At 28.2% G+C, this 25,771-nt stretch overlaps 4 protein-coding genes across 4 annotated transcripts; 1 reads left to right on the top strand and 3 right to left on the bottom strand.

Moving 5' to 3' along the window:
• Positions 1-711: 711 nt before the first annotated feature.
• On the bottom strand, positions 712-2,962 carry Phum_PHUM513200 (ornithine aminotransferase, putative; the record flags this gene model as incomplete). The annotated part of the gene is made up of 6 exons (XM_002431090.1): positions 712-1,067; positions 1,159-1,411; positions 1,569-2,044; positions 2,118-2,342; positions 2,684-2,816; positions 2,936-2,962. The coding sequence occupies 6 exons, from the start codon at positions 2,960-2,962 to the stop codon at positions 712-714; spliced, it is 1,470 nt and encodes a 489-aa protein (XP_002431135.1).
• A 583-nt stretch (positions 2,963-3,545) lies between these two features.
• Positions 3,546-5,165, bottom strand: Phum_PHUM513190 (ornithine aminotransferase, putative; the record flags this gene model as incomplete). The annotated part of the gene is made up of 6 exons (XM_002431089.1): positions 3,546-3,718; positions 3,793-4,045; positions 4,126-4,377; positions 4,458-4,681; positions 4,754-4,978; positions 5,057-5,165. The coding sequence occupies 6 exons, from the start codon at positions 5,163-5,165 to the stop codon at positions 3,546-3,548; spliced, it is 1,236 nt and encodes a 411-aa protein (XP_002431134.1).
• A 3,496-nt stretch (positions 5,166-8,661) lies between these two features.
• Positions 8,662-10,835, top strand: Phum_PHUM513180 (uncharacterized protein; the record flags this gene model as incomplete). Its single annotated transcript, XM_002431088.1, has 5 exons — positions 8,662-8,842; positions 9,128-10,197; positions 10,273-10,434; positions 10,534-10,680; positions 10,752-10,835. The coding sequence occupies 5 exons, from the start codon at positions 8,662-8,664 to the stop codon at positions 10,833-10,835; spliced, it is 1,644 nt and encodes a 547-aa protein (XP_002431133.1).
• Positions 10,836-12,693: 1,858 nt separating this feature from the next.
• Positions 12,694-20,995, bottom strand: Phum_PHUM513170 (uncharacterized protein; the record flags this gene model as incomplete). Its single annotated transcript, XM_002431087.1, has 9 exons — positions 12,694-13,119; positions 13,272-13,498; positions 13,747-14,019; positions 14,603-14,740; positions 14,835-14,981; positions 15,145-15,336; positions 16,093-16,255; positions 19,902-20,594; positions 20,750-20,995. 9 exons carry the CDS (start codon positions 20,993-20,995, stop codon positions 12,694-12,696), a joined length of 2,505 nt encoding a protein of 834 aa, XP_002431132.1.
• Positions 20,996-25,771: the final 4,776 nt, after the last annotated feature.

Genomic DNA, 25,771 nt, shown 5'->3' with positions numbered 1-25,771 from the left:
TCTGTACAAAGTTTTTCAACACCTACCTTAATCAAATTTATTTGAAGTCATTATTTTCCCAATTATAAGAGTAATTATGACAAAAAAAAGAAATAAAGAACAAACAAATTGTATAGAACGTTCGCACCAATTCGATAACTACGTTAGTCAAAAAAATCTCTTAATAATTTTTTGATTTTTTAATGTCGTTGAAAATTTTGTGAAATTTATTCGAAAAAATTATTTATAAAAATTATTATTATTATTTTTAAAACGTGATAATAATAAAAAAAAACATGCGGAAAATTTGAAAAAAGTATATTATTATAAATCAAAATAGAAATTTTAAAGTAATTCATTTTGAAAAAAGTGTTTCATTGATTAAAGCAGTAAACGAAAAATGTCGAAGACGACTTCGTTTACCATAACGAAAGTTTATATTTTATATACCAAAAAATTAATAAAATAAATAATCAATCGATAATAAATAAATTTAAAATATTTATATTAAAAAATTTTTTTTAAAGTGTTCATTTTGTTTTTTTTTTTTTTATTGTTTTTTTATTACATGTAGTAAATGCCCCGTTATTTATATAATGAATAAAATTTAAAAAGATATATAAAAACGATTCCCAAAAAAAAAAAAAAAAAAAAATATATATAAATAATAAATCAAAATGGAATTTTGAAAGACACGTTTTTTTTTTTTTCTTTTTTTTTTTTTTTTTAGCATTACAAATAAACATTTAAACGCCTTTGTTTTTCATTTAAATATTTTCGAACGTTGGAATGAAATACCGTTGAATTTTCCGTAGATTTCGTACGAGTAGTTATTTTTTTTAATATTTCCGCATATTTGGGTAATTTTTTTTGTCCCTTATGATGTACAGGTTTAATTGTCATTATTTTATTTTCTTCACAATTCCCACGATTATTTTCAAGACAGTGTCTGATTATGGTTGCCGCTTTCATTATATCTTTTTCGGTTATGTTAAGAGGTGGTAATAAATGTATCAGATTTTGTTTGTTTGCCTTTACGAGGAGACCATGTTTCATCATGTCGTAACAAATATCCGTTGCATTTATGTCTGAAAATTAATAATTAATAATTACTAATATATACTTTTATTTATCATTTAAGGGTGAGATTGATCATCATCATCATCATCATCATCCTACCACAATTAAGAACGATAGCATTTAACAATCCCAATCCTCGTACTTCGGTTACGATATCCTTAGGAAGATTACATAGGCAAGCTCTAAGAAGTTCTCCCATTGCTTTAGAATTATCAATTATATGTTCTTCTAAAAGAGTTTTCAATGATGCTGTTGCTATTTTGCAACCGAGTGCATTTCCTCCATATGTCGAACCGTGGGTACCTGGTTCTATAACATCCATAATTTCAGAATCAGCTAAAACGGCGGATATCTAAAAAGTTCAATTCGATTACATTTTAACAAACAATATGTCGAAATATGTTTGTTTTTGAAATTTATTGTGAGAAAGGCGTGAAATATGGTTAGGCAACTACTTAATTATGATAAATAAATGACGAAAGTAATTCGAAAACTCGTTAAAAACATACTGGCATGAATCCGGCAGATAATGCTTTTCCTATAACTAGTATATCCGGTCTAACTCTGTATATATCACAAGTCAATAAACTTCCGGTTCTTCCCAATCCGCATTGAACTTCGTCGGCAATCATCAAAACTTTATTTTTCGTACATAATTCTCGTACTTGTTTTAAATAACAGGGATCTGGAATGATGACTCCAGCTTCTCCCTGAATGGGTTCTATAATACAAGCGCATAAATTCGGATCGCATATTTTACTTTTTAAACATTCTATATCGCTGAATGGTACGGTATCGAAACCAGGTACGAAAGGACCGTAATTGCTGAAATTTGCAGGATCTGATGATGCGGATATCGCAGCTATGGATCTTCCCCAAAAATTATTTTCGGCAAAAATAATTTTGGCTTGATCTGCTTCTATACCTTTACATTTGTAACCCCATTTTCTTGCTAATTTCACTGCCGTTTCGACAGCTTCCGTTCCTGTGATACCAAATTATTATTATTATTATTATTTAAAAATATGTATGAATGTTAGTCAATTTAACTTCCTCACCGGAATTCATGGGAAGTACTTTATCGTAACAAAATAATTCCGTTACGAATTCAGCATATTCGGCCAAAGCTTGCGTGTAGAAAGCTCTGGATGCGTGTGTGAGCAATTTTGTTTGTTCGCAAATAACTTTTGATATTTTCGGATGACAATGACCCAATGATACGGATGCATAACCTGATAAGAAATCCAAATATTCTTTTCCATCGACATCGTATAATCGCGAACCTGAAAACCGTAGGAAAAAAAAATCTTTTAGATATTTCGTGTGTGTGCATACACGTTTACATAAAATGTTTACAAAAGGCGGAATTGAGAGAGAGAGAGAGAGAGAAAAAAAGAAATTTGTGAAAAACACAAACAAAGACAAACACACATACAAACACAAACAATACAAAAAAAAAAAAAAAAATTTTAGATAATGATAAAAAAAAAGAGGTCAAGGGCTTGAGGTTTTATTTAAATTTTACCGAACCGTGGGTTAAAAATGACGTAATAATAATAATAATAATAATAAATTCGTCTGTAATAAAATTTATTTATTAATAATAATAATGATAATAAATTACCTTTTCCCTTATAAATGACGACAGGTAAGGGAGAATAATTATTTGCGACGCATCGATCTGATAATTTTATTAATTCGATTGTTGATAATTTTTTAACCGTGCATGATGCTTTACGTTTACACACATAATTTAACTAAAAAAGAAAAAAAAAAAAAAAAAAATTAATACGTATGTCATACACGCACGCACACACACGCACGTGCGAAAGAGAGAGAGAGGGAGAGAGAGAAAATAAAAAAAAAATTTACTAACCGTTTTACTAAGAAAGGAACTTCGCATGTTTTTTTTTTTCAATTAATTTTATATATATCATAGTTTCATTTATTTATAATTTTTTTTTTGTTTTTGTTTTTTTACATATATATACTTTAAATACACTTTATTATTATTATTATTACTTCCCGTTCACAAAAAACACTTTAAATTTTACCCCAAAAAAAAAAAAAAAAAACAAAACCAAAATTTGGTGTGTGTGTGTGTATCGAACGCGTTAATTAAATTATTGTTTACATATTTTTTTTTTTTTTTTTTTTATACACAAAAAATGCAGGGAAAAATAAAAATTTTTGTCATTTGGAATTTTAGAAACAAAAAATGGAATCGAAAGAATGATGAGTTTTTTTTAAACCGCGCACACCCACATCCACACACACACGCGCGCGCAAAAAAAATTAAAATCAAGTTAAAATTATATATAAATATATATATATAGATATGTATATACAAATATCAAATATTATTATTATTATTATTATTATTTAAACTATTTGTTATAGAATAGTAGTACCTGCACGTGAGAGGGAAATTATATATTAAAAAAAAAAAAAATTTTAAATAAATTTAACAAGTGTGTCGACCGCCATTAACATGACGATTGGAGGTCATTTAATGTTTTTTTTATTATATCGATGCATTCCAATAATTGATTTTTTGTTATAACAAGAGGAGGTGCAAAACGTATGATGTCACCGTGTGTCGGTTTCGCCAACAATCCATTATCCTTTAATTTTAAACAAACGTCCCAAGCATTATAATCTGTAAAAAATAAATTATCATCATCATCATCATCATCATCAATAGTAAATAAATAAATAAATTAAATAAATTACTTTTATTAATGACGATAGCATTTAATAATCCTTTCCCTCTCACGGACGTGACCAAAGTATCCGGGATTTCCGATAAAGCATCCCTTAATAATTTTCCCATTTTTTCTGCATTTTCCGATAAATTTTCTTCTACAATAACTTTTAATGCTTCTATGGCAACTCTAGAACCCAATGGATTTCCACCGAATGTCGATCCGTGTTCTCCGGGTTTTATGCAAAGCATTACGTCGTCGTTTGCAAGTACGGCAGATACCTTAATGAAAATATTTCGTGTCAAATTTTTTTTTTTTTGGGGAGAAGGGGATAATTTAGAATGAATGGAGGTATACTTACAGGATACATTCCTCCCGAGAGAGCTTTACCCAAAATAAGAATATCAGGTCGTACGTTTTCATGATCGACGGCTAATAATTTACCGGTACGTGCTAAACCGGTTTGAACTTCGTCGGCTATCCAAAGTACGTTATATTTGGTACATAATCTTCGAACTTCTCTCAGATACCCATCTCGTGGTACTTTGACACCAGCTTCTCCTTGTATCGGTTCAACCATAAATGCACAAACGTTCGAATCTTGTAATGCTTTCTGCAAAAAAAAAAAAAAAAAAAATTATAATTCGAAAGAGGTACGACGAATGATATAAACAAAAAATTTTTTTATTTTACCTCAAGTGCTTCCGAATCGTCGTAAGGTATGATATCAAATCCTGGCATGAAAGGTCCGAAACCGTCGTAACTACTCGGATCACTAGATGCTGATATGGCTGCCAATGTCCTACCCCAAAAATTACCCTCGGCAAATACGATTCTAGCTTTATTTTTTTCAATTTTTTTTTTTATGTAACCCCATTTTCGTGCTAGTTTACAAGCCGTTTCTCCTCCCTCCACACCTGCAACATCGATAACAATTTTCCTTTGGTAACCGAAAAAAATTTGTATAAAAGGAATCCTCTTTCCCGTACCTGTATTCATGGGCAACACTTTATCGTAGCCGAATAATTTAGTTATGAATTCTTCATACTCTCCTAATACATTCGAATAGAATGCTCTAGACGTGAGGGTTAATTTCGATGCTTGATCTTTTAATACGTTTACGATACGGGGATGACAGTGACCCTGATTAACAGCCGAATATCCACTTAAGAAATCATAATAACGTCTTCCTTCCACGTCGAAAACATACACACCTGAAAAAAAAAATAATAATAATATTTTTAAACTCTTTTATTAATATACTAAACGCTAATAATAATAATTATACATACCTTCACCCTTACATAAAGCAACCGGTATCGGATGATAATTATGTGCGCCATATTTTGCTTCCTTATCAAATATATCTTGGGAAAATAATTTTTTTGGCGATTCAGACATGTTAATATCAAATTTTTTAAGACAATCCGTCCGAAAATTCTAGAAAAAAAAAATTAAAAATAAAATTGCAATAAAACATTAAAAAAAAAATTTTATTTATAATAATAATAATAAATACATTACGATGCGAAAGATGATGATGCGAATCGATTGAGATGAATCTTTAAATTAAATTTAAAAAAAAAATTCTCGTTTTGTTTTTTAGGTTTTTTGGATTACGTAACAGGTACGTTAAAAATATTGATCGACATCGATTTAATAAATAATCAATTGAAAAAAAAAAAAAAACGTGCACAAGAATAAATAATAACGATTGTTTTGGGAAAATAAAGTGCGGTGAAAATTAAATTTAATTAATTAATTTATTTATTTATTTATATATTTAAAATGATACACGTTGCCAATTTTTTTTATGGGTTAAAAAAAAATAACCTTGTGTGCTTATGTGACATTATTGATTAAAAAAAAAAAAAAAAATTTCCCAAAAGAAAATTTTTATTGACCGTTTAAAAGGAATTTTTTTTTTTAATTATCATTTAAATTTATCAAGGAAGCTGTAAAGAATTTGATGATCTAAAAATAAATTGATCTTGATCCCAAAAACAAAAAAAAATATGTCATCAATCATAGCATTAAATTTTTTAATTTATTATGATAATGATAATGATAATATTATAATTAATATTTATTAAAAAACTATGCACGTATAGGGTGTGACAAGTTATTAAAAAAAAAAAAAAAACATTTATAAAAGTAATAATAATTTTTAAAATTATCACTTTTAAAAAAATGTCACGAACGATTATTAATACGATTAAACAAAAACAACAACAATAAAACAGACAAACAAACAAACAAACAAACAACCTTTGAATAAGGCTAAAATCATTAAAAAATTAACAAACGTGTAAAACTTACAAAAAATTTTTTTTTTTTTTATAACAAAAAAATAAAATTTTTTGAATAAATCATTAAAATATTAACAAAAACGTCAATTGAGAAAATAAATAAATAAATAAATAAAAGAAAGTTGATGAGAGAGAAAGAGATAGAGAGAAAGAGAGAGAGAAAGAAATAAACATGGCGTCAAATTGATTAGAAATCAATTAAATAAAATGGAAAGTTTTTTATTTTTTGTTTTTTTTTTTTTTTCAATTATTTAAATTAAAATTTAATTAAGTGGTACTTTAATTTAAAGTTAAAAAAAAAAAATTTCCCAAAGAAAACAACATTCGTAAGCATTTAAAAAAATGAGGTCAAAGGTCATAATTCAGCAATTTAATAACTAGTTAAATATCTGACATAATTTACAACCGTAAAAAAAAAAAAAAAAAAAAAAAAAAAAATTACTGACATTTTTAATTAGACGTTTTTTTCTTTTTCTTTTTTTTTTGAGATGAAATGAAAAAACAAGCGTAAATTATCATTATCATTATTATTATTATTATTATTAATAAATTATTATTTGTTTTATAAAAAATTTTTTTTTTTTTTTTAAATAAAATTCTTAACAAATTCATTTTACATGAACAAGCAATACTACAAATTTAACAACCAGTAATTAAATATTAAAATATGATGTGACAATAATATTAATAATAATAATAATAATAATAATAATAATAATAATAATAATAATAATAATAATAATAATAATAAAACCTTTTTTTTAGTTTTAAAAAAATTTGTTAAGTAAGAGATAAAAACAAATAAGAAATAATTATTAATTACCTTGATTGATGAATAAATTTGTTTTTTTTTTTTCTTTATAAATATTTAAATATGCAAATAAATAATTAAACGATAATAATAATAATAATAAAATTAAATAATAATAATATGTATTTAAACCATGTTCTGTAATTGAATGAATGATATTGACTGACTGACTGACTGACTGATTACTACTTTTAGCTGAATTCTTGCCAAGGACAAAAATCAAACTCGTCGGTTTTATGTTTTTATTGGTTAATATATATATATAAATATATATAGTTTTAAAATAATAGATTCTTATATTATTTAATTTATATATTATTAAAAAAAATGTTTAGTCACGTGGTCACTAAATGTCAAAAATAAATTTTTGTTTTTATATATAATGTATTCATTTGAATAGTCTTAGTTTTCTTTTACAATTGATTTTTTAAAATTACAAGAAAATAAAACATAACCTTTCACAGGAGTGGAATTATTATTATTATTATTATTTTTTAAATTAACAAAAATAACATTATTATGAAACACAGAAAAAAACTTATAGAAGAGAGAGAGAGAGAGAGAGAGGGAGTGAGAGGGAGAAAATTGTTTTCAATAATAACTTAATGAAAGACTTTAAGTGTTAAAAATGTTATTAATGAAAATTTATGATTTTTACATAACTTATTATACATAACTTACATAACTGTATAAGTTAATAACAAGAAAATTTCATTTATTAAATATTAAACTATCATAATGTACAATGAGGATCAGCAAATAAAAGTTATTAATTAATAAATTTTGTTGTAATGAATCAAATTGTTTATAAATAAAAGTATTTATGAACATAATTATATATATACTATAGTTAGTTATGTAGAGTTATATACATATACTATTACAGTAAACCATAAATGTTATCATACATAAATTATGTAAATAGATTATTTCAAATGAGGACAAAGACATAACTTATGGTTTATTAATAATTAAATTTTCATTAACACAATAAAATAATAAAAGATTATTAATTATATAAGAAGAATAAGGATAAAAGGTTTTGAATGCATTAAAAAAAAGAAAGAAAGAAGAATTGTATAATAATAATGATAATATTTCTTACCTTAATAAAATACTTAATAGATAAATTTCCATTATTGATGATAAATTTTTTTAATAATTTCATTATTATTATTTTGATTGTTTTGATTTACAATATATAATAATTATATTAATCGAAATGTAATTAAATAATAATAATATAAAATTATATTTGTATATATGTATATTAGTTTAACCAAAATGTCATTTTGCATGTTTAAATTAAATGATAATATAAATGATATAAACGTACGGAATAAATAAAAAAAACATCACGAAATCAACTACTAATTAAAAACTATAATAAAAAACAAATTAAATAAATGCATTACAAAATTTCTTACACTTTTAAATTTAATTTAAAACCCTAAATTATAATTAATCACGATATGAATCCAATTATGTTATTTATTTTCTCACAGACATTGGCGCGTTATTGCAGTTTTAACCGTTTTTCTGCTGACACGATAAATTAAAAAAAATACCTATACCACAATATGTAACGTTTTAATTTTTTTATTCTTTTTACTATTAATTAATATTTTATTGTAAATATTTTATAATTTTTCACAGTACGTTTTTTAAATAAAATAATTTTTAGTTTTTAAAGTAAGAATGATAATGTGATAAAATGGCAAATTTATCAGTTATTTAGTTTTTAGTAAAATTTACTAATTTTTTTTTTTTAGGTTATATGGATACAAAAACTTCAACAGATTTAGACATAAATGATATATTTGATGAGATAACATTCTCTGAACAAAAAAATTGTGATGAAGGCTACGAAGAAGGGTTGATAAAAGGAATTGATGATGGTAAAATAGATGGGTATCATTTAGGTTATCACAGGGGTATCGAATTGGGTATGGAAATAGGTTATTACAAAGGAATAGTTAATCATTTGTCGAATGAATTTAATCAACTGCAGACAAAAAACAAGGATAAAATTTTTAATTTATTGAAAAAATTGGGAAATTTACTCGAAAATTTTCCAAATGAGATTTCGGAAAACGTTGATATATTTTCATTAATATCTGAAATAAGAGCACATTTTAAAAAATTAAATTCATTATTAAAACTAAAACTATCTTATCCGATTCTATATGAGAAATCATTTTGATATGTATACAATTTTTTTTTATCGGAAACCATATGTTAAGTTAAAATGAACTGCAAAACGACACAAGTTAAATTACATTTGACTAAATTAATTCAAACCTTCGAATCTGGACGCTCTTTGGCAAACTCTAACATGACAGATGCATTCACTAAACAATTATGGAGTAAACATGTACCTAAAGCCATACAGGTAGAACTTAATACTCAAGAATCATTGAAAACATTCATAAAACACTACTTCGACATATTGAACAATGAAACTCCTGTTGAATTTGCTCAAAATTATCCCAATTTGATATCATATTTTAATAATAATCTAGAGTATGTTATAACAAATGATAAAAACATAGTGCTGTCGTTGGAAAAATTGGAAAATATTTTTACAGAAAGGAATAGTTTGTCAAAATCTGATTTTAAATTTAAACAATGCATGTCGAAGAAAAAACTTCATGAAGTCAAATTGACAAGTAATGTTGCATCTTCGCTTTGCAATTTAACAAAGAGTAAACACATTGTAGATATTGGTGGAGGTAAAGGATATTTAAGTACAATTCTTGCACTTCAACATTCGTTGAAAGTCTTAAGTTTGGATTCGTCTGATTTTAAAACTTGCGGTGCTGCCAAAATGTCAAAAAGAATGGCAACGTTTTGGAGAGATGGAACGTTTAACAAATTGAAAGGAAAATGTCCGGAGTCGAATAAAGAAATAAGAGCGAAATTTGTTGAAACTCATCGTAAATTAGAACTCGCGTACATAACGCCGAAAACGAAACTGAAAACCATATTGGAAAAAAATTTCGACCAAGAAATAATAGAAAAAATAACTATGACGGGTTTGCACACTTGCGGTGATTTATCGCCGACATGTTTGAAATTATTCGTTAACGACTCCGACATAAAATCCGTTGTTAATTTCGGTTGCTGTTATAATTTAATAACAGAAAAATTTTTATACAATTCCAAAGATGACATCCGCGGGGAAAATGATAAGGATTTCGGTTTTCCGATGAGTGATTTTTTAAAAGAAAAAAAATTTCATATAGGAGAACAATCTAGAATGGTCGCATCATATAGTTTGGAAAAATTACAAAGTACAATGTCGGAAAATGCCGTACGTTAATTTTTTTTTTTGATATTTTCCCCCGTTTTCCAACATATTAACTAACAAAGCTTTTATTTTTTCCAGATGCTTCACACTTCCATGTTTTTTCGAGCGATTCTTCAAACTATATTGGAAAAAAATTTATGCCTCAAGGAAAGAGTCAAAATTGGAAAACTTGCATACAAAATAAAAAATTTTCACGAATATATAACGAAAGCAAACGAAATGTGTAATTTAAATATAAACGTGAGATGGAAAATTATTATTATTACTATCATTCCCCCCCTCCCCCCTTGTTATTTTATACTTACGATAATAATGTTAATTTTTTGTTTCAAATCCAAGATGGACGAAAAAGACGCGGAAGAATTATACGAGAAATACATGAGTGAAAAACCTAAATTCATTGCGTTATTTTTCCTTAGAGTAACACTCGCGCCGATAATCGAATCGATTATTTTATTAGATCGATATTTATTCTTACTCGAAAACGTAAGTATGTGAGAGGCATAGAGTAAATAAACCGCGCAAATCCCACGATGATTTGTTTTTTATATTTCCAGGGAATAGAAAATGCATATTTGGTTAAAATATTCGATTTGAAAATATCTCCAAGAGGATTTGGAATTGTTGCCTGGAGAGATTAACTTCCAGAAAGAAAAGAAAAGAGAGAAAACTTTTTATAATTTATTTATTTATTTATTATTATTACTATTATTTATTTAATTTGATCAATCAATAGAATTTTAATAAATTTTAATAAAAGAATATTTGTTTGTTTGTTTGTTTGTTTGTTCGTTTGTTATAACAATAATAAATTTTTTTTTTAATACTGGCAATTAATTAATTACATATATATATATATATATATATATATATAAAATTTTAATTTATTAATTAATTAAATATCACTGAATTTTCAAAACGAATAATAATAATAATAATAATTAATTATTTATTTATTTATAACAAAATAAATGATTCGTTCGACGTTTATTAATAATAATAACAAAAAAAAATTAATTTACATATTTACGGGTACGTATTTACAAAAAATTCTATCTCCAAACAACAACAGCAAAAAGTTTTTTTTTTTAAAATTCGTTGTGCGTTCTCATTATTATTATTTCTCCCCCCCCCCCCCCCGACTAATAAATCTCGAATGAAAAGGAAAAATAGATAAATAAAGCAAAAAAAAATTTCATTGACGAATGAGAAAAAAAAACTATCGATGGAGTCTCCCTTTTCACGTTATTATCATTATCATCATTATTATTATTATTTCATTCATGTTCGCGAGTACTACTACTACTACTACTACTACCACCATTCATTCATTCATTCATTCATATAAAAAATTATTATTTTTTTTCTTTCTTCCTTTCGAAAATTCCAAAATAAATTATTAACAATAATAATAATAATAATAAAACAACAACAAATAATTTTCCTCCAATTTTCCATTTAAAATAATAATAATAATAATAATAATAATGATAATAAATAAATTAATAAATTCTTTTTTTCTAATATATATATATTTTAAATAATTATCTCTTCTATTTTTATTTGTACCTTTTCTTGTTATTATTATTATTATTAAACTATCGTAATTATTATTATTTGCATTATTATTATTATTATTATTATTATTAGTATTATTATTATTATTATTAAATCAACGATTTTAAATCGAAAATCGCATTTAACTATTGCGAAACGAATTTAATTAAAAATTTATTTACTTATTTATTTATTAATTTATTATATAATAATATGAGTATGCGATTAATTATTAATTAATTAATTAATTATTTAAACGATTCTACAGCAGACGATTTTAAAAACTATCATTCCTATTATATATATATATATATATATATATATAAATATAAATAAATAAATTGAAGACTATTCACGTACGGCAGTCATTATTAAACATAATTATTATTATTATCGTCGTCTTATTACTAAATAATAAGAAAAAAAAATAAATAAACGGCGATGACGACGACGGATAATAATAATAATAATACAGAGTTATGGGGGGAGTATGATTGTGTGACGTCACAGAGGGAAACGTCATTCGTAACGATACGAACGACAACAACGACACAAGCGTTTAAAGATTCATTTCGACTTTTATTTTATTTTCGGCGGTAATGGCGGCGTCGGCGTCAGCGGCGATGACGGCGGAAGTTTAAATGGAAGAAAGCAAGAAAGAAAGAAAAACGAACGAACGAAAGAACGCGACATCCTACGATTTAACCTATTATTATTAATAACAAAAGATAATCCCTTTAAAATTTTCATCATCATTTCATTAATCTCTCTCTCTCTCTAAACTCATTTATCATCATTATTATTCACTCTCTCTCTCTTTCTCATTGGTCAACCGAATATAACCGCTGAATGATTATTCTTTTCGTAACAATTTCATTCATTCAATATTAAATCGTTTTAACCTCGTTTAAAAAGAAAAAAAAAAATTATTTAAATTCACTGTTAAGAAATTTCATCACTTTGTGGCCTTAGTAAATTAGTCCTTTCTTCCAGAGATGGATCATCCCCTTGATTTTTTTTCTCCTTTCCCTCTCCCTCGACGTGCTGTTGTTGTTGCTGTTGCTGATTCTGCTGCTGTTGCTGTTGCTGTTTTTCCGAAAACATTTTCATCAACGCGTTGTCTTCCAATTTGTTTTTCACGGGGCTGAGTGGTGTTCGTACGGGAGTTCCGTTGGGTTCGTGCGGAGAATCCGGTCGGATCCCCGGATTACCCGCCGGAGATTTCGGTGATTCCGTCAGCGAACTGTTACACCTTTGGAGAGATTCTTTATCGGTACTACCGTGAGTATGATTTCTATTATTGAGAATTGGTGAGTCTTGACTAGTTTGCCCTTGACTTTTATCATCTTCGTCGAGTGAATGCAATAACTGTAATTTATAACAATAACGAGAGTTGATCAATTTTAATTAAAATTGTTGTTGTTCAAGTTCAGACGTTCGTCATCCCGCCTCGTCCTATTTCTCTCTCTCTCGCTCTCGCTCTCACTCTCTCTTCTTTTCTTGTTTTTTTTTGTATTTACCTTATCGACTTCGTCGTCGAAATGATCGTCAGTTTTTTGAGAATTTTCCATGAGCGTCGCTCTTTTCGCCGCCAGGTACAACGATCTTTTTATTTTTATGTAAAAAACTTCCGTTATGGCTCGGACGGTGTAGTCGGCAACGAATGTTTGCCTGCTCGCATTGTCTAAATTCACGGATTGTAAACTTCCCGTGTTGCTCGTCGGTATCACTGCTGTTGGTGAATCTCCTGATAAAATTTTTATCTTACTGTCTTACATTTGTAAAAAAAAAAAAAAAAAAAAAGCATAAAAAGCCGCGGATTTTTCTCTCTCCCTCCCCCTCCCCCTCATTCATTCGTCAACAACTTAATTAATAAACGATCCGCCATCGATTCCACCATCGTCAATTCATTCCCGAACGATAATAATAATAATAATAAATAATTTAATTTTCATTAACTTGGAAGATGTTTAGACAGACAGACAGACAGCTTACCGCCAACTCCGTAGTTTTGAGTGAGTGCTTGTGTTCCAAAATACGTAAATGGACCACTTTCAAATTTCATTTCTTCTCTTCCTATGGTCACTTCGACTCTTCCCTCCAATATGAGTACAAAATAATCCACGGGTTTCCCCTGTTGATATATTATCGTCGAGGGATCCGTTTTTCCCTTTTCCCTATTTTTAACTTTTATGTGATACATGACATCTTGTTTTAACAATCGTTTCAATATCGTTTCCGATATAACGTCCGGCTTGAAAGCATCCACTAAAAACAAATAATTATTATTATTATTATTATTAACTAATTAATTCCGTTTGTGTCGAAACGAATATGAAAACAATGAGTAATTAATCACAGAGCAGAAACATAATAATAATAAAACAAAGTAGAGAAGAGGGGGGGAGGAGGATTCTCTTATCCAAACCTTTCACAAAAGGGCATAAGGGAAAAAGGGGAAGGGGGGTCTCTACAAACAGGGGAAAAAAGTAGAAAATTAATTTTTAAACGTGATTTAAATTTTTTTTTAAAAACAATAATTAAATCACAAAAGCCCTTTTATGTAATCCGTTTTGTTTTAATACTTTCAGAAACCTTTCCTGAATCTAATAAATGCGTGGAAGACGAAAATATCGTCTGCTAGTGAAAACGTATATAAAAAACGACCGTTACAACGACATTTTTTTGTTTCTGTCTTTCGCAACATGCTTTGTGGAATGTAAACAATGGTTCAAATGATCATGATGATGATTATGATGATGATGATGATGATGATGATGGTAGTGGTGTGGTTTTCTTTTGCATCGATAATAACATTATGTAAAAAAAAAATAATTTAATAATTAATTACTTGTGCTCAGGTACTGAAACGTTGCCAGAGTCAATTGTGGGGATATGTGAATCTTTTGATTTTCTCTCCTCTCGCAAAACGTTGTAAAATCTTGTTTCATGTGTTTCTTTTCTCTTTTCCTTTTCGATTTGTTGTCGGCTGCAAAACAAATAAGAAAAGAAAATTTTTTATCATACAATCACCACTTTCTTTGAACAGAAAACATAATCGATGTTTCTCATTTGTAACTTACTGAAAACGTCTGTTTCGTCTATTATTTCCGCTTGTATTAATTCTTCAATGACATCTTCCAATGTGACAAGACCAATGACTTCGTAAAATGGATCACCTTCTCCTTCTGCATTTACACGAGTGACAAAAGCCATGTGTCCCTTGTTACCTTAAATGTATACAAACAATGACAAAAACATTTTTTTTTAACATTATGGATCAAATTCGTTATTGTTAACACTTGATAAAATTATTATTATTATGTTAAAATTCGTTTTTTTTTGCAATTTCCTTCACTCGTCCCTCTCTCTCTCTCTTTCTCTCCTTCTCACCTTCTTTGAAATGCTTAAATAAAACATCTAATGTCAGATCTTCAAAAACGAAATAACATTGATTTTGATAAAAATCGCATAATTGTTTCAACGGCGTGTTGTCATCCGGATCGATGAAAGCAAGGTCTTTTATAAAAAGCATGGCTACTATGTTCGACCTCCTACCCTCGTACACGGGTATCCGCGAAAAACCTACAAAAAAAAACAATAATAATAATAATAAATGAAAACGACACTTTGTACGTTGTCGCAAAACAAAAAAAAAAAATTTCAATTAATTATCACCATTGTTGTTTACGGGGGGTAGAAAGAATAAAATGAGACGCTCCTCGCGTTCAACGGTTTTTTACAACAATCAAATAAGATTTTTATCATCTTTATCGTTTTTATTTTTTTAATTATTCACGTCGAATATTCTCGAACATAAACAACAACACAAATTATTAACACGTTCAAAGATTTAAAAACAAAAAAAAAAAAAAAAAAAACGACAAATAATTGTTAATCGATGTTTTATCAACGGTCGAAACAAAACAAATGAAAGAAAAATGGAAGGAGTGAGGGAAATTTTTTTTTTTTTTTTTTTCACAAACTTGGATGAGTTGGCATTACTGTTATTAAATGTTGATTTTTAATTCGGTTTATGTTTATATAAATATATTCTTAGCAAGCAAATTTTTTATCCGTTATTCGATCTCGATACGACGGCGACGACGACAGCGAAATCTGTCGCGCAAAAAATTTACAAAAAAATAAATATTTGTTTTTTCATACCGAATTTTTTTTTTCTTTTTTCCCTCCATTTTTTTTATTTATTTACTCGGAGTTGATGGGGGGAGGGGAGGTGAGGTGAGGAGGGGGGAACGTAAAACAATTTTCATTCTCATCAATTTAATTACGTTACGATTTTAAAAAATTGAATCAAACCGTAATATTATTTATATTTACCCGATTTCATAATGTCGGAAACCGTTTCGAAATCCAATATGGCGTTATAGTCCAACATGTAAACATCTTCCAATTTGGTCATGACTTCCGCAACGTTTTTCTTTCGAAGTTCCAATGCTCCTGATATTATATTAACTTCATCTTTTTCAATATCCGTTCCCGTCTGAAAATCATTTTAACAAATAAAAAAAAAAAATTATAAAAAAAATTAACTTATCGTGCTAATTTTTTTTTTTACAAGCGACAAACCGCACGAACAAATAATAATAATAATAGTTCCTCGATAACCCTTTCTCTCATTAAAAAAAAAAAATTCCTTGACATACAAACAACAAACAATTTTTTTTCTCAATTTTTCTAATTCGAAACGCAATTAAAAAAAAAATTTTCTTTCTTTCTCTCTCTATCTCTCTTTCTCTCTCTCTCTCTCTCTCATTTGAGTTAAATCGTTATCACATAAGCATAGGCAGCGAAAGAAAAAAAAAAAAAAGAAAAACGGTTTTTATTCGGTTTTAATAAAAAAAAAATAATAATAATAATAATTTTTACAATAAATTATTATTATTTCCTTATCTGACATTTTCTCTCGACAAACGAATCAATCAATCGGTCAATCGTTGTTTGTCGTTTGTCGTTTAAAAATACAAACGAAATAAATGAAATCACACACACGCACGTGTATATATATGTAAAACCACGCACGAGGGATTTGTTTTGTTTTTTTCCCGCCCCTCCTCCCTCCTCCCCCTCTCTCTCCCCCACATAAGATTTACTCGCATAAAAATAAAATATAAAATAAATTAAATAATGAGACAGACAAACAAACAGACAAACGAGCGAACAGACAAATTCTAATCAGACACATGATTATGTAATTTAAATAATATAATTTATTACGTGCGATGTTTTCTGTTTGTTCTGTTCATATTCGCGACGTTCATTCAAATCATTTTTTTTTTTTCCCGCCATTTTGAAATTATTAAATAATATTTAAAATAATTAAACGACACGATAAAACGTTTCATCCTTTTGCCCCCCCCCCCAAAAAAAAAAGGTAAAATTTAAAATTAAAAAAAAATTTTTTTTAATTGGCTTTTACCTTTCGGCAAATTTTCAAGTGAAAGTTAAAAAGTGTGAAAAATTACAAAGGAAAAAAGGAAAAAAGGAAAAGAAAAATTTTTTTGAACCAACCCCCCCACCATTTTTTACATCCTCGCACAATTTTTTTGTTTTCGCACCCACTCGTATTAAAAGGCCAAATGACCAGAGAAGAAAAAGGTAAAAAAAGGAAAAAAGGAAAAAAAGGTAAAAAAAGGTTAAAAAATTTTTTTTTTTATTTTCCTTTGCTATGCGCAAAATCCAAAAAATTTTCTTTCTTTTGCCTCCCCCCCCAAAAAAAAAGTAGGAAATTTATTTTTCATTTTTTTCATTTTAAGGTCAGCGAAATTTTTTTTTTTTTTTTTTTTTCGAAATGACCCAGAGGGAAATTAAAAGAAGGGGGAAAAAAGGGAAAAAGAGGGAGGGAAAAAAGGGAGGGAAAAATTTCCCTGATTTTCCACGAATTTTTTTTTTTTTCGTTTGTTGTTTCTCTGCGACGATAAATTTAAACAAAGAAATATTATTATTATTTTGCCGGAAAAAGAGAAAACCGATGGGGGGGGAAAAGAAAGGGGGGCGGCGACGGAAGGCGGGTCTGAGGGGGCGGGGCGCGAGGGAAATTTAATGGATTTTAAAAGTTGTAAAAACGTTTAACAACATTTTTACGCGTGACCAACCCAACAACAACAACAACAAAAACAATCGAGAGAGCAAAAAGGAGGAAAAAAAATTGTAGTGAAAGACTCGAAAAACCATTTTGATTATTATTATTATTATTATTATTATTATTATTATTATTATTATTATTATTATTATCGTTTATCATATCGTTAACGCTTTCGTAAAAAAAATTTTCCAGGTCAATTTGTCATCGACAATTTCCGTGGAACAACAAACAACAAACGTCATGAAAATTATTCTAGAATCATTCGGCGGGGAGAAAAAAAAAGATTTGATAATGATGCCTAACGATTTTTTCTTTTTTCATTTTCATTTTCATTTTCGTTTTCGTTTCGTTCGATTGTTTTTGCCAAAAAAAAATCCCGAATCCCACGAATCCCCTTTGCAATTTTTAACTTTTCCTTTTTTTTTTTTTTTTTTTTCTATTTGGCTGCCGCCATTTTAAAAACTCAATTTCACGTAAGTAACCGTCGGAAAAAAAAAAAAAAAAACACAAATGGAAAATTAATTGAATGACGTCACTCGTCGAAAATAATCAAAATAATTACTATTACGAATAAACGCGAGTGAATTTTCCATTCGTATTTTTCCACGTCGTTCGCCTATTATAAAAAAATACAAAAAAACGAAACAAATTTTTTTCTACTATATCATCATCATCATCATCATCATCATCGAAATCTGATTTAAAAAAAAAAAAAAAAAAATTTTCGAATAAATCAATGAGAAAATATTTATTTTCGGCAATAACAATTAAAAAAAAAAAATAAATAAATAAAGTTTATAAGGCATCCCACGCCATCGATTAATAATAATATAATTCGAATCAGATGGTCAAATGGGGGGGCGGGGAGGGGAAGGGGAAGGGAGCTGACACTCGCATGTGTGCACACAAATAAATTCGTGATGATGATGGAAATTCGAAAAACCGTGAAACGTAAATGCGCGTTCGTGCACATGCACGGATGCATGCATGCATGCATGCATACACGCACGCACGCACCCGTGCGTGATATCGTGTACGCAGATCGTGCACGCGGAAAATCCTTCGTGACACGATATATATATATATATATTCGAAAATTATGACGACGACGTTTACCGCCGCGATACGCGTCCACGTTTCGATATATATACGCGGATAAAATCCAACTGGACGAAATCCAAATTCGACAGTTGTTGGCTCGCCAATGAGGCCAACATATCAAAAAAAAAAAAAAAAAAACGATTCGAACAGAAAATTCCACGAGTGAATTTTTCTTTTTTTCGAAAATTTTCAAATTTATACGAACGCGATACGATAAAAAATTTAAATATCCCAAATCATTTGAACCATCTCTGGTGATGATGATGATGATGATGATAATGATGATGATCTAAATCACACAATTTTTGTTTTTTTTTTTTTGACGAAAAGTAAGAGAAGAGAAAAAAACGGTCATTCGTCAGTCAAGAATCCTTTGAGAATTTGCCAAAAAAAAAAAACAACTTTTTCGACTCTTTCACTTTCTATTAGTATTATTAATTTAAAAAAGAAAAAAAATAAAATAAATAAATAAATAAATGATTTTTTCTCTTTTGCTCTCTCCTCTCTCTCTCTCTCTCTCTCTCATAAGCAACAAAGAAATATGAATAAAAAAAAAAATTTTTTCCGACGTTAAGTTTTGCGTGACCGTTACAAAAAAGGGAAGCCATTTTGTTTTTTTCTTATATATATATGTAAATTAACCGAGGTGACGTCACGAACTCTCATTTTAAAAAAAAAAAGGTTTTGTGCAAATTTCGTAATTAATGCGTGTGTGCGTGCGTGCGTGCGTGCGAATACACGAATGTATGATATAATTAAAAAAAAAGGGAATTTTCGTTTTTAAATCGTTTGCGTGTTCCCCACATCTCCTCCTCCCCTCCCTCCCCTTTTTCCCCATAACCATTGATATCCGGTTTTACAAAGACTAGAGTGATACGATACGATACGATACGATACGGAAAAAAAAGGTTTAAAGAAAATGTTTTTTTTTTTTTTTTTTTACCTTGACCAATTCCTTGAGCCTTTCCCTGTTGTAAACGTTTCCGATTTCTTCTCCGAGCATGTAATCAAGAATTTTACTTATCGGAAATGCGACGACGCACGTCAACAATATGACAAACTTGGTGATGTAAATCGTTTTAGCTCCGATTGCGAGACCGTGACGTGAACATATGGCCTGAGGCATTATCTCTCCGAAAATGACGATGGCGAGCGTTGAAAAAACGACGGCGATCAAACCGGATGTCAAATCGTCCATCAATATCGTGAGTACTGAATTAACGAGAACGTTACCGAGTAGCAAACTGCAAAGAAGCAAACTTCCGTGACTTCGTACGGGCATTATGGCGGACGCATATTGCCTCTCGAGTTCCGTACCCGTCGTGCAAAGTATTTTCAAATCCGTTTTATCCATTGACATGAGACCGAGAGTGAGACCCGAAAACAATGCGGAAAAAAATAATAGCGATATTAAAATGACGATCGTCATCCATACCGGAAGCAATCTTTCGTACACGCGAAACTGAAGCCACTCATCCGATCCCTGGTGGTGCCAGAGTTTTTTCTGCGAACCCGTCGACGAATTCGTCGGCGAACCCGTTTTTATGCACAGGTAATAGGGCGCGTTGTTCGCGGGACGAGAGGGAACGCGGATTTTCACGACGACGGAATAATTTGTTTTCGAACCTTCGACCACCTGAAAAATGAAACTACAGTGTACGCTTACATAATGATATTACGTATCTGCAAACGAGGGGGGTGGGGGGGAAAACAACAAAAACACGAAGAAATTTTCCAAAGAAAAACGCAAGAAAGAAAAATTATTATTATTATTATTTATTTAAATCTCACCCTGAATATTTCCGACGAGGGAAATTCGCAAAATCCATCGTCCGTTTCCGTCGTCGTGAATGCGACTTGCAAATTCTGACTTAAACCTTTTCCGAACAACCTTATGTTGCACGTTGAATGAGCCAAAAGTTCAACGATTCCATCTTCGCCGAAAGAAGCCGAACCTTCCGAACCTTCGACTCTCATACCGTAAATCCCTATTTGAACATCTTCGACGGCTCTTTTTCTCTTATCCAGAGACTCCATTGTCGTTTCGGAAAAAAAATCAATTTTTGGAATTTTCGGCTCCTCATCACCACCCCCACCATCACCATCACCATCGTCGTCATCGTCGTCGTCGTTTTTGAAAAAATTAATTTCCCTACGCCTCCGAGTCGTCGAATTTGTTATTATTATGGAATCACTGGAAAAAAAAATTAAAAAATAATAATAATAACTAACCTTTTTAAAAATTTCGAGTTTCCTTTCTCTTAATTTACCTCTTCCCCCTCTCTTTGCCCCCTCTCCCCCCCCCGCAAAAAAAAATATTGAAAGGTTAAAACAATTGCAAATAAATCGTAAATCGACAAACAAATAAATAAATAAATAAATCCTTTTCAATAAATAACAATACGAGAAAAAAAAAAAAATTCGCGTTTTACGATTTTTTTTTCTTTTATTATTATTATTATTATTACCTTTATTTTTTTATTTCCAGACCTTATGTGCCTGGCAAATGACGTCACGCATTTACAAACTATTATCGTTACGACTCTATTAATAGAGAGAGAGAGAGAGAGAGAGAGAGAGAGAGAGAGAGAGATTAAATACGAGAATAAAAATTACGACTAAACGAATTACGACATCATCGATGAATTATTTTTAAAAAATGGAGGAAACTTTAAAATTTTTTTTATTTTGCCCTCTTTTTCCCCTCCCCCCTCCCCTCGTCAATTACTATCATTATCATTATCATCATCGTTATTATTATGAATCGAATGAGAGGCGGGAAAAAAAAAAAAACTTTTTCCACCTGATTTTCTTTCATTCATACATAAATATAAAATTTCATTGAAAAATTCTCACTTTTTTTCTTTTTAAACTTGAGCCCAAATTTGAAATTAGATTCCGACGTAGTAAATAAATAAATAAAGCCGCGAATTTACGCTTTTATTTTTATTTATATAAATTAAAAAAAAAAAAAAAAATGGCGGGCGCGAGTATGATCGAGCACAAAACAAAATGTCCGAAAATAAATTTTTTAAATTTCCTTTCAAAAATTTAATTTTTCATTTATTTGTATTACGAAGGGTAATAATGATAATAATAATAATAATAATATGTATTTTTATTATCGAATTCAGGGGAGTCAGAAAGAGAAAGAGAGAGGGAGTGAGAGAGAAATAAGAGGGTAGGCAGGAAACTTTTTCTCTCCTTGTTTTTATTACCGTTTTTTTTCGCTTTTTTTTTTTTTTTATTACGTAATTGAAATAAAAAAAACGACGTTTTATTATTATTATCATCATTATCATTATTATCATCATCATTATTAATGATGCAATCGTTTCTACAATCATTTATATAACGCATGCTATGCAAACGAATTCATCACATACGAATAAAAATTCTATTTTTTTTTTTTTTTTTTTTTTTGGTCTTTCTCTCTCTCTTTCGAATTTCGATTACTTTATTTTGTTTGCCATTTACCCTTCCATCCCCCCCATCCTCTGGGGGGAAAAAAAAAACTTAAAAGACTGGGAAGACAAAAAAAAATTATTAATGCGCACGTCCGAACGAAAAAAAAAAAAAACATTTCCCGGATACTTCCCTCTTCCTCCTCCCCCTCCCGTCGGAAAACAAACCATCACGAAAATTTTTCTTTCTTTCTTTCCCCCTACCCCTCCCGCCCCCATTCCCTCTCGTCACAAACTTTACAATATTTTCGCGAATTTATTAAAAACAAAAACGACGACGACGATGATGATGATGATAGTAGTGAAATTAATAAATACCTTGAAGGTGTTTTTTTTTAAACCTTAAAATTACCTTTTCGGCACGACGAAATAATAATAATAATAATAATAATAATAATAATAATAATAATAATAATAATAATAATAATAACAACAACAACAACAACAACAACAACAACAACAATAATAATAATAATAATAATAAATGAAATTAAATTCTCGACTATTGTTTTTCTTCTTCTTTTTTCTCTCTCTCTCTCTCTCTCTTTCTCCTTTATTCTATCAAATATGGCGGTTTAAATTTTCTAAAATGTTTTTCGTGTCATTTTTTTATTATTTTTTTTTATTCTAAAGTTTAAATTTCAAAAATATAAAAAAAAAAAAAAAAAAAAATCTTTAACTACGGATGAAATTAATAGCATTGGAATTTGAAACTTTTTGTGTGAAAAAAAGAAAAGAAAAAATCGTTCCAAAAACAAACACACCAACAACAACAACAACAATAAAGAAAAATTTAAGAAACCCCCCCCCCAAAAAAAAATACATATATTTTCCTATAATAATAATAATAATAATAATAATAATAATAATTATAATTATAATTATAATAATAAATGCATTACTTAATAAATAATAAACGTTATTACATGTCATCGTTTCCCCTTGTTTGTTTGCCCCTCCTCTCCACCCCCCACCGTTTTTAATAAATAAATAAATAAAAATCAAGAAGGAAAATATAGAGAAAAGCAAAAAAAAAAAAAAAAAAAAAAAAGAAAAGCAGAAGACGAATGGAGGACGCGTTTTTACAAAAAATGTTTTCGGGACGAGATATTTAAATAATAATAATAAAAGGTCATTCGTCAGGATTTTTTGCTAAAATTTAAAAAACGGGGCCATCGTTTCCCTCATTCCCCCCTCCCCCAAAATCCTATCGAAAAGGTTTCGATACGATTATCGAATTTTCGAGTAATCGCGAGTTTTTTTTAAAAATACAAATTCGATATACGTCATCGTACGTAAACAAACAAATAACGACAACGACATAAGGCGGGGGGCAAAGGGGGAGGGAACGATTTAAAAACCTTTATTAACAACCTTGCAGTTAACGATTCGTTAATTTTTCAAAAAAAAAAAATTATCATTATTATTATTAAACCGTGGTAAATACCAAAAAAAAAAAAAATATGAAAAAGGTTTTTCTAGCCTTGTGTAAAAAAAAAAAAAAACAAATATCTTTTTTTTTTTTTTTTTTTTTTTTTGTCATTCCTTATAAGATTACCGTCTAGTTATGTTCCAGGGAATGGGAACGTAAAACCATAATAATAATAATAATAATAATAATTTCACCCGAGGTCGTTGATATTTGTAAAAAAAAAAAATTTCATTGAAGAAAAACAAAAATAAATAAATAAACACGATAATCATTTTCTTTTTTAAAAACAAAAACGATACCTATAATAATAATAATAATAATAATATTAACGGCAAAAACGATGATAATAATAATAATAATTTTTCATTGAAAACAAAATAATAGACTTTTTTTTTTTTTGCAAAGCAAATGACGCGAATTTAATTAACAGGTTGGTTGGTAGGTAGGTAGAAGCCAGAAGCTCAATAGAACCTGAAAAAACCTGAAAGGGAGCTTTTATAAACGTTATAATTAAATGTTAGATAATAGTTTGCTATTATTATTATTATTATTATTATTATGCACTCTATTGTACTGTCAGATTTTTTTAAAAGAAAATTTAAATTACTTTATAAAATTTACAACTGTTTGACTTTTACTATTATTTACATTTAAAAAAAAAAAAAACAAATAAATAAATAAATAATGTGTATAAATGTAACAGATTACGATTGGACTGACGTTTAAATATAAATAATAATAATAATAATAAATAAATAAATAATAATAATAAATAATTTATGAAATGAATAAATTACTGAATGTTTTCATTTTTAAAAATTATGTATCCGCGAATAAATTTTTGCATTGTTTAAAGTTAACGTTAAATAATAATAATAATAATATAATCAAAGTCCCCATAGGCTCCCCATTTAAAAAAGAAGTTATATTAAGTTTTTAAAGAAAATTTTAGTTAGAATCATTGGTTGTGAAAATTTAATGATGTGACATAGTCGGTATCAAATCATTTTCTATTAATAAGATAATTAAACTTATTTAAGGATGTTATTCAATTAAATTAAACGTTTTTAATTTTGTGTGTGTGTGTAAAAGAAACTCCATTAAAAAAAAAAAAATGTTTAAAAATGATGATAAAATTTAATTATTAAAAAAACTTTGTACTGTCGAATGACACACTTTGAGTAATAAAAAAAAAAATAATAATTGTCAATGTTATGTAATATTTATTTATTACAACATTTTAACGACAAGGGAAAATTATTATTATTATTATTATTATTGAAATGTTAATAAATTATTTGTAAAAAAGATAATAAGTGTTAAAATGAATAAAATGTACCTCTCATTAAAAGATCAAAGTTTCTATTTGGTTGTGGCAAAAATTTTTTTACTCGTAAAACACATGATAATGATGATAAATAAGGGATGATGTAAACGATTAGTCGATATTTTTTTTTCTACCTATCGATAATTTATGGAAAATTATTTTACTGATAATAATAATAATAATAATAATTATGTGGTTTTTTGACCTCATTAATTCAAGTTTTTTTTTTTTTTTTCGATTATTCAAAATTTTTTTTTCGATATGTTAAGAAGATGAAGAAGGGGAAAGAAAATTTAAATTATCGAATATCAAAGTTAATAATAATAATTTTTGTACTGACCTTAATAATAATAATAATAATAAATAATAAGATATTAAATTCAGTGTCAACAACACGAGTAATTGATTAAATTTATCCAAAAATATAAAAAGAAGTTTCGATGTTAATTTAAAAAAAAAAATTTTTTGTCAATGAAAAATTATTTTTTTGATCTTCGTAATGCCGTTAATAAGAATTTGCAACTATCAGGTGATAACAAAATACTGATTAATCTACAGCTGTCAAATATATATATAATAATAATAATATC

This window comes from Pediculus humanus, genomic scaffold (genome assembly GCF_000006295.1).
Source record: "Pediculus humanus corporis 1103172108281 genomic scaffold, whole genome shotgun sequence".
In the NCBI taxonomy this organism is placed as follows: domain Eukaryota; kingdom Metazoa; phylum Arthropoda; class Insecta; order Psocodea; family Pediculidae; genus Pediculus; species Pediculus humanus.
Note: the sequence above shows the minus strand (reverse complement) of the source record. Positions and strands in the feature narration are given on the sequence as shown.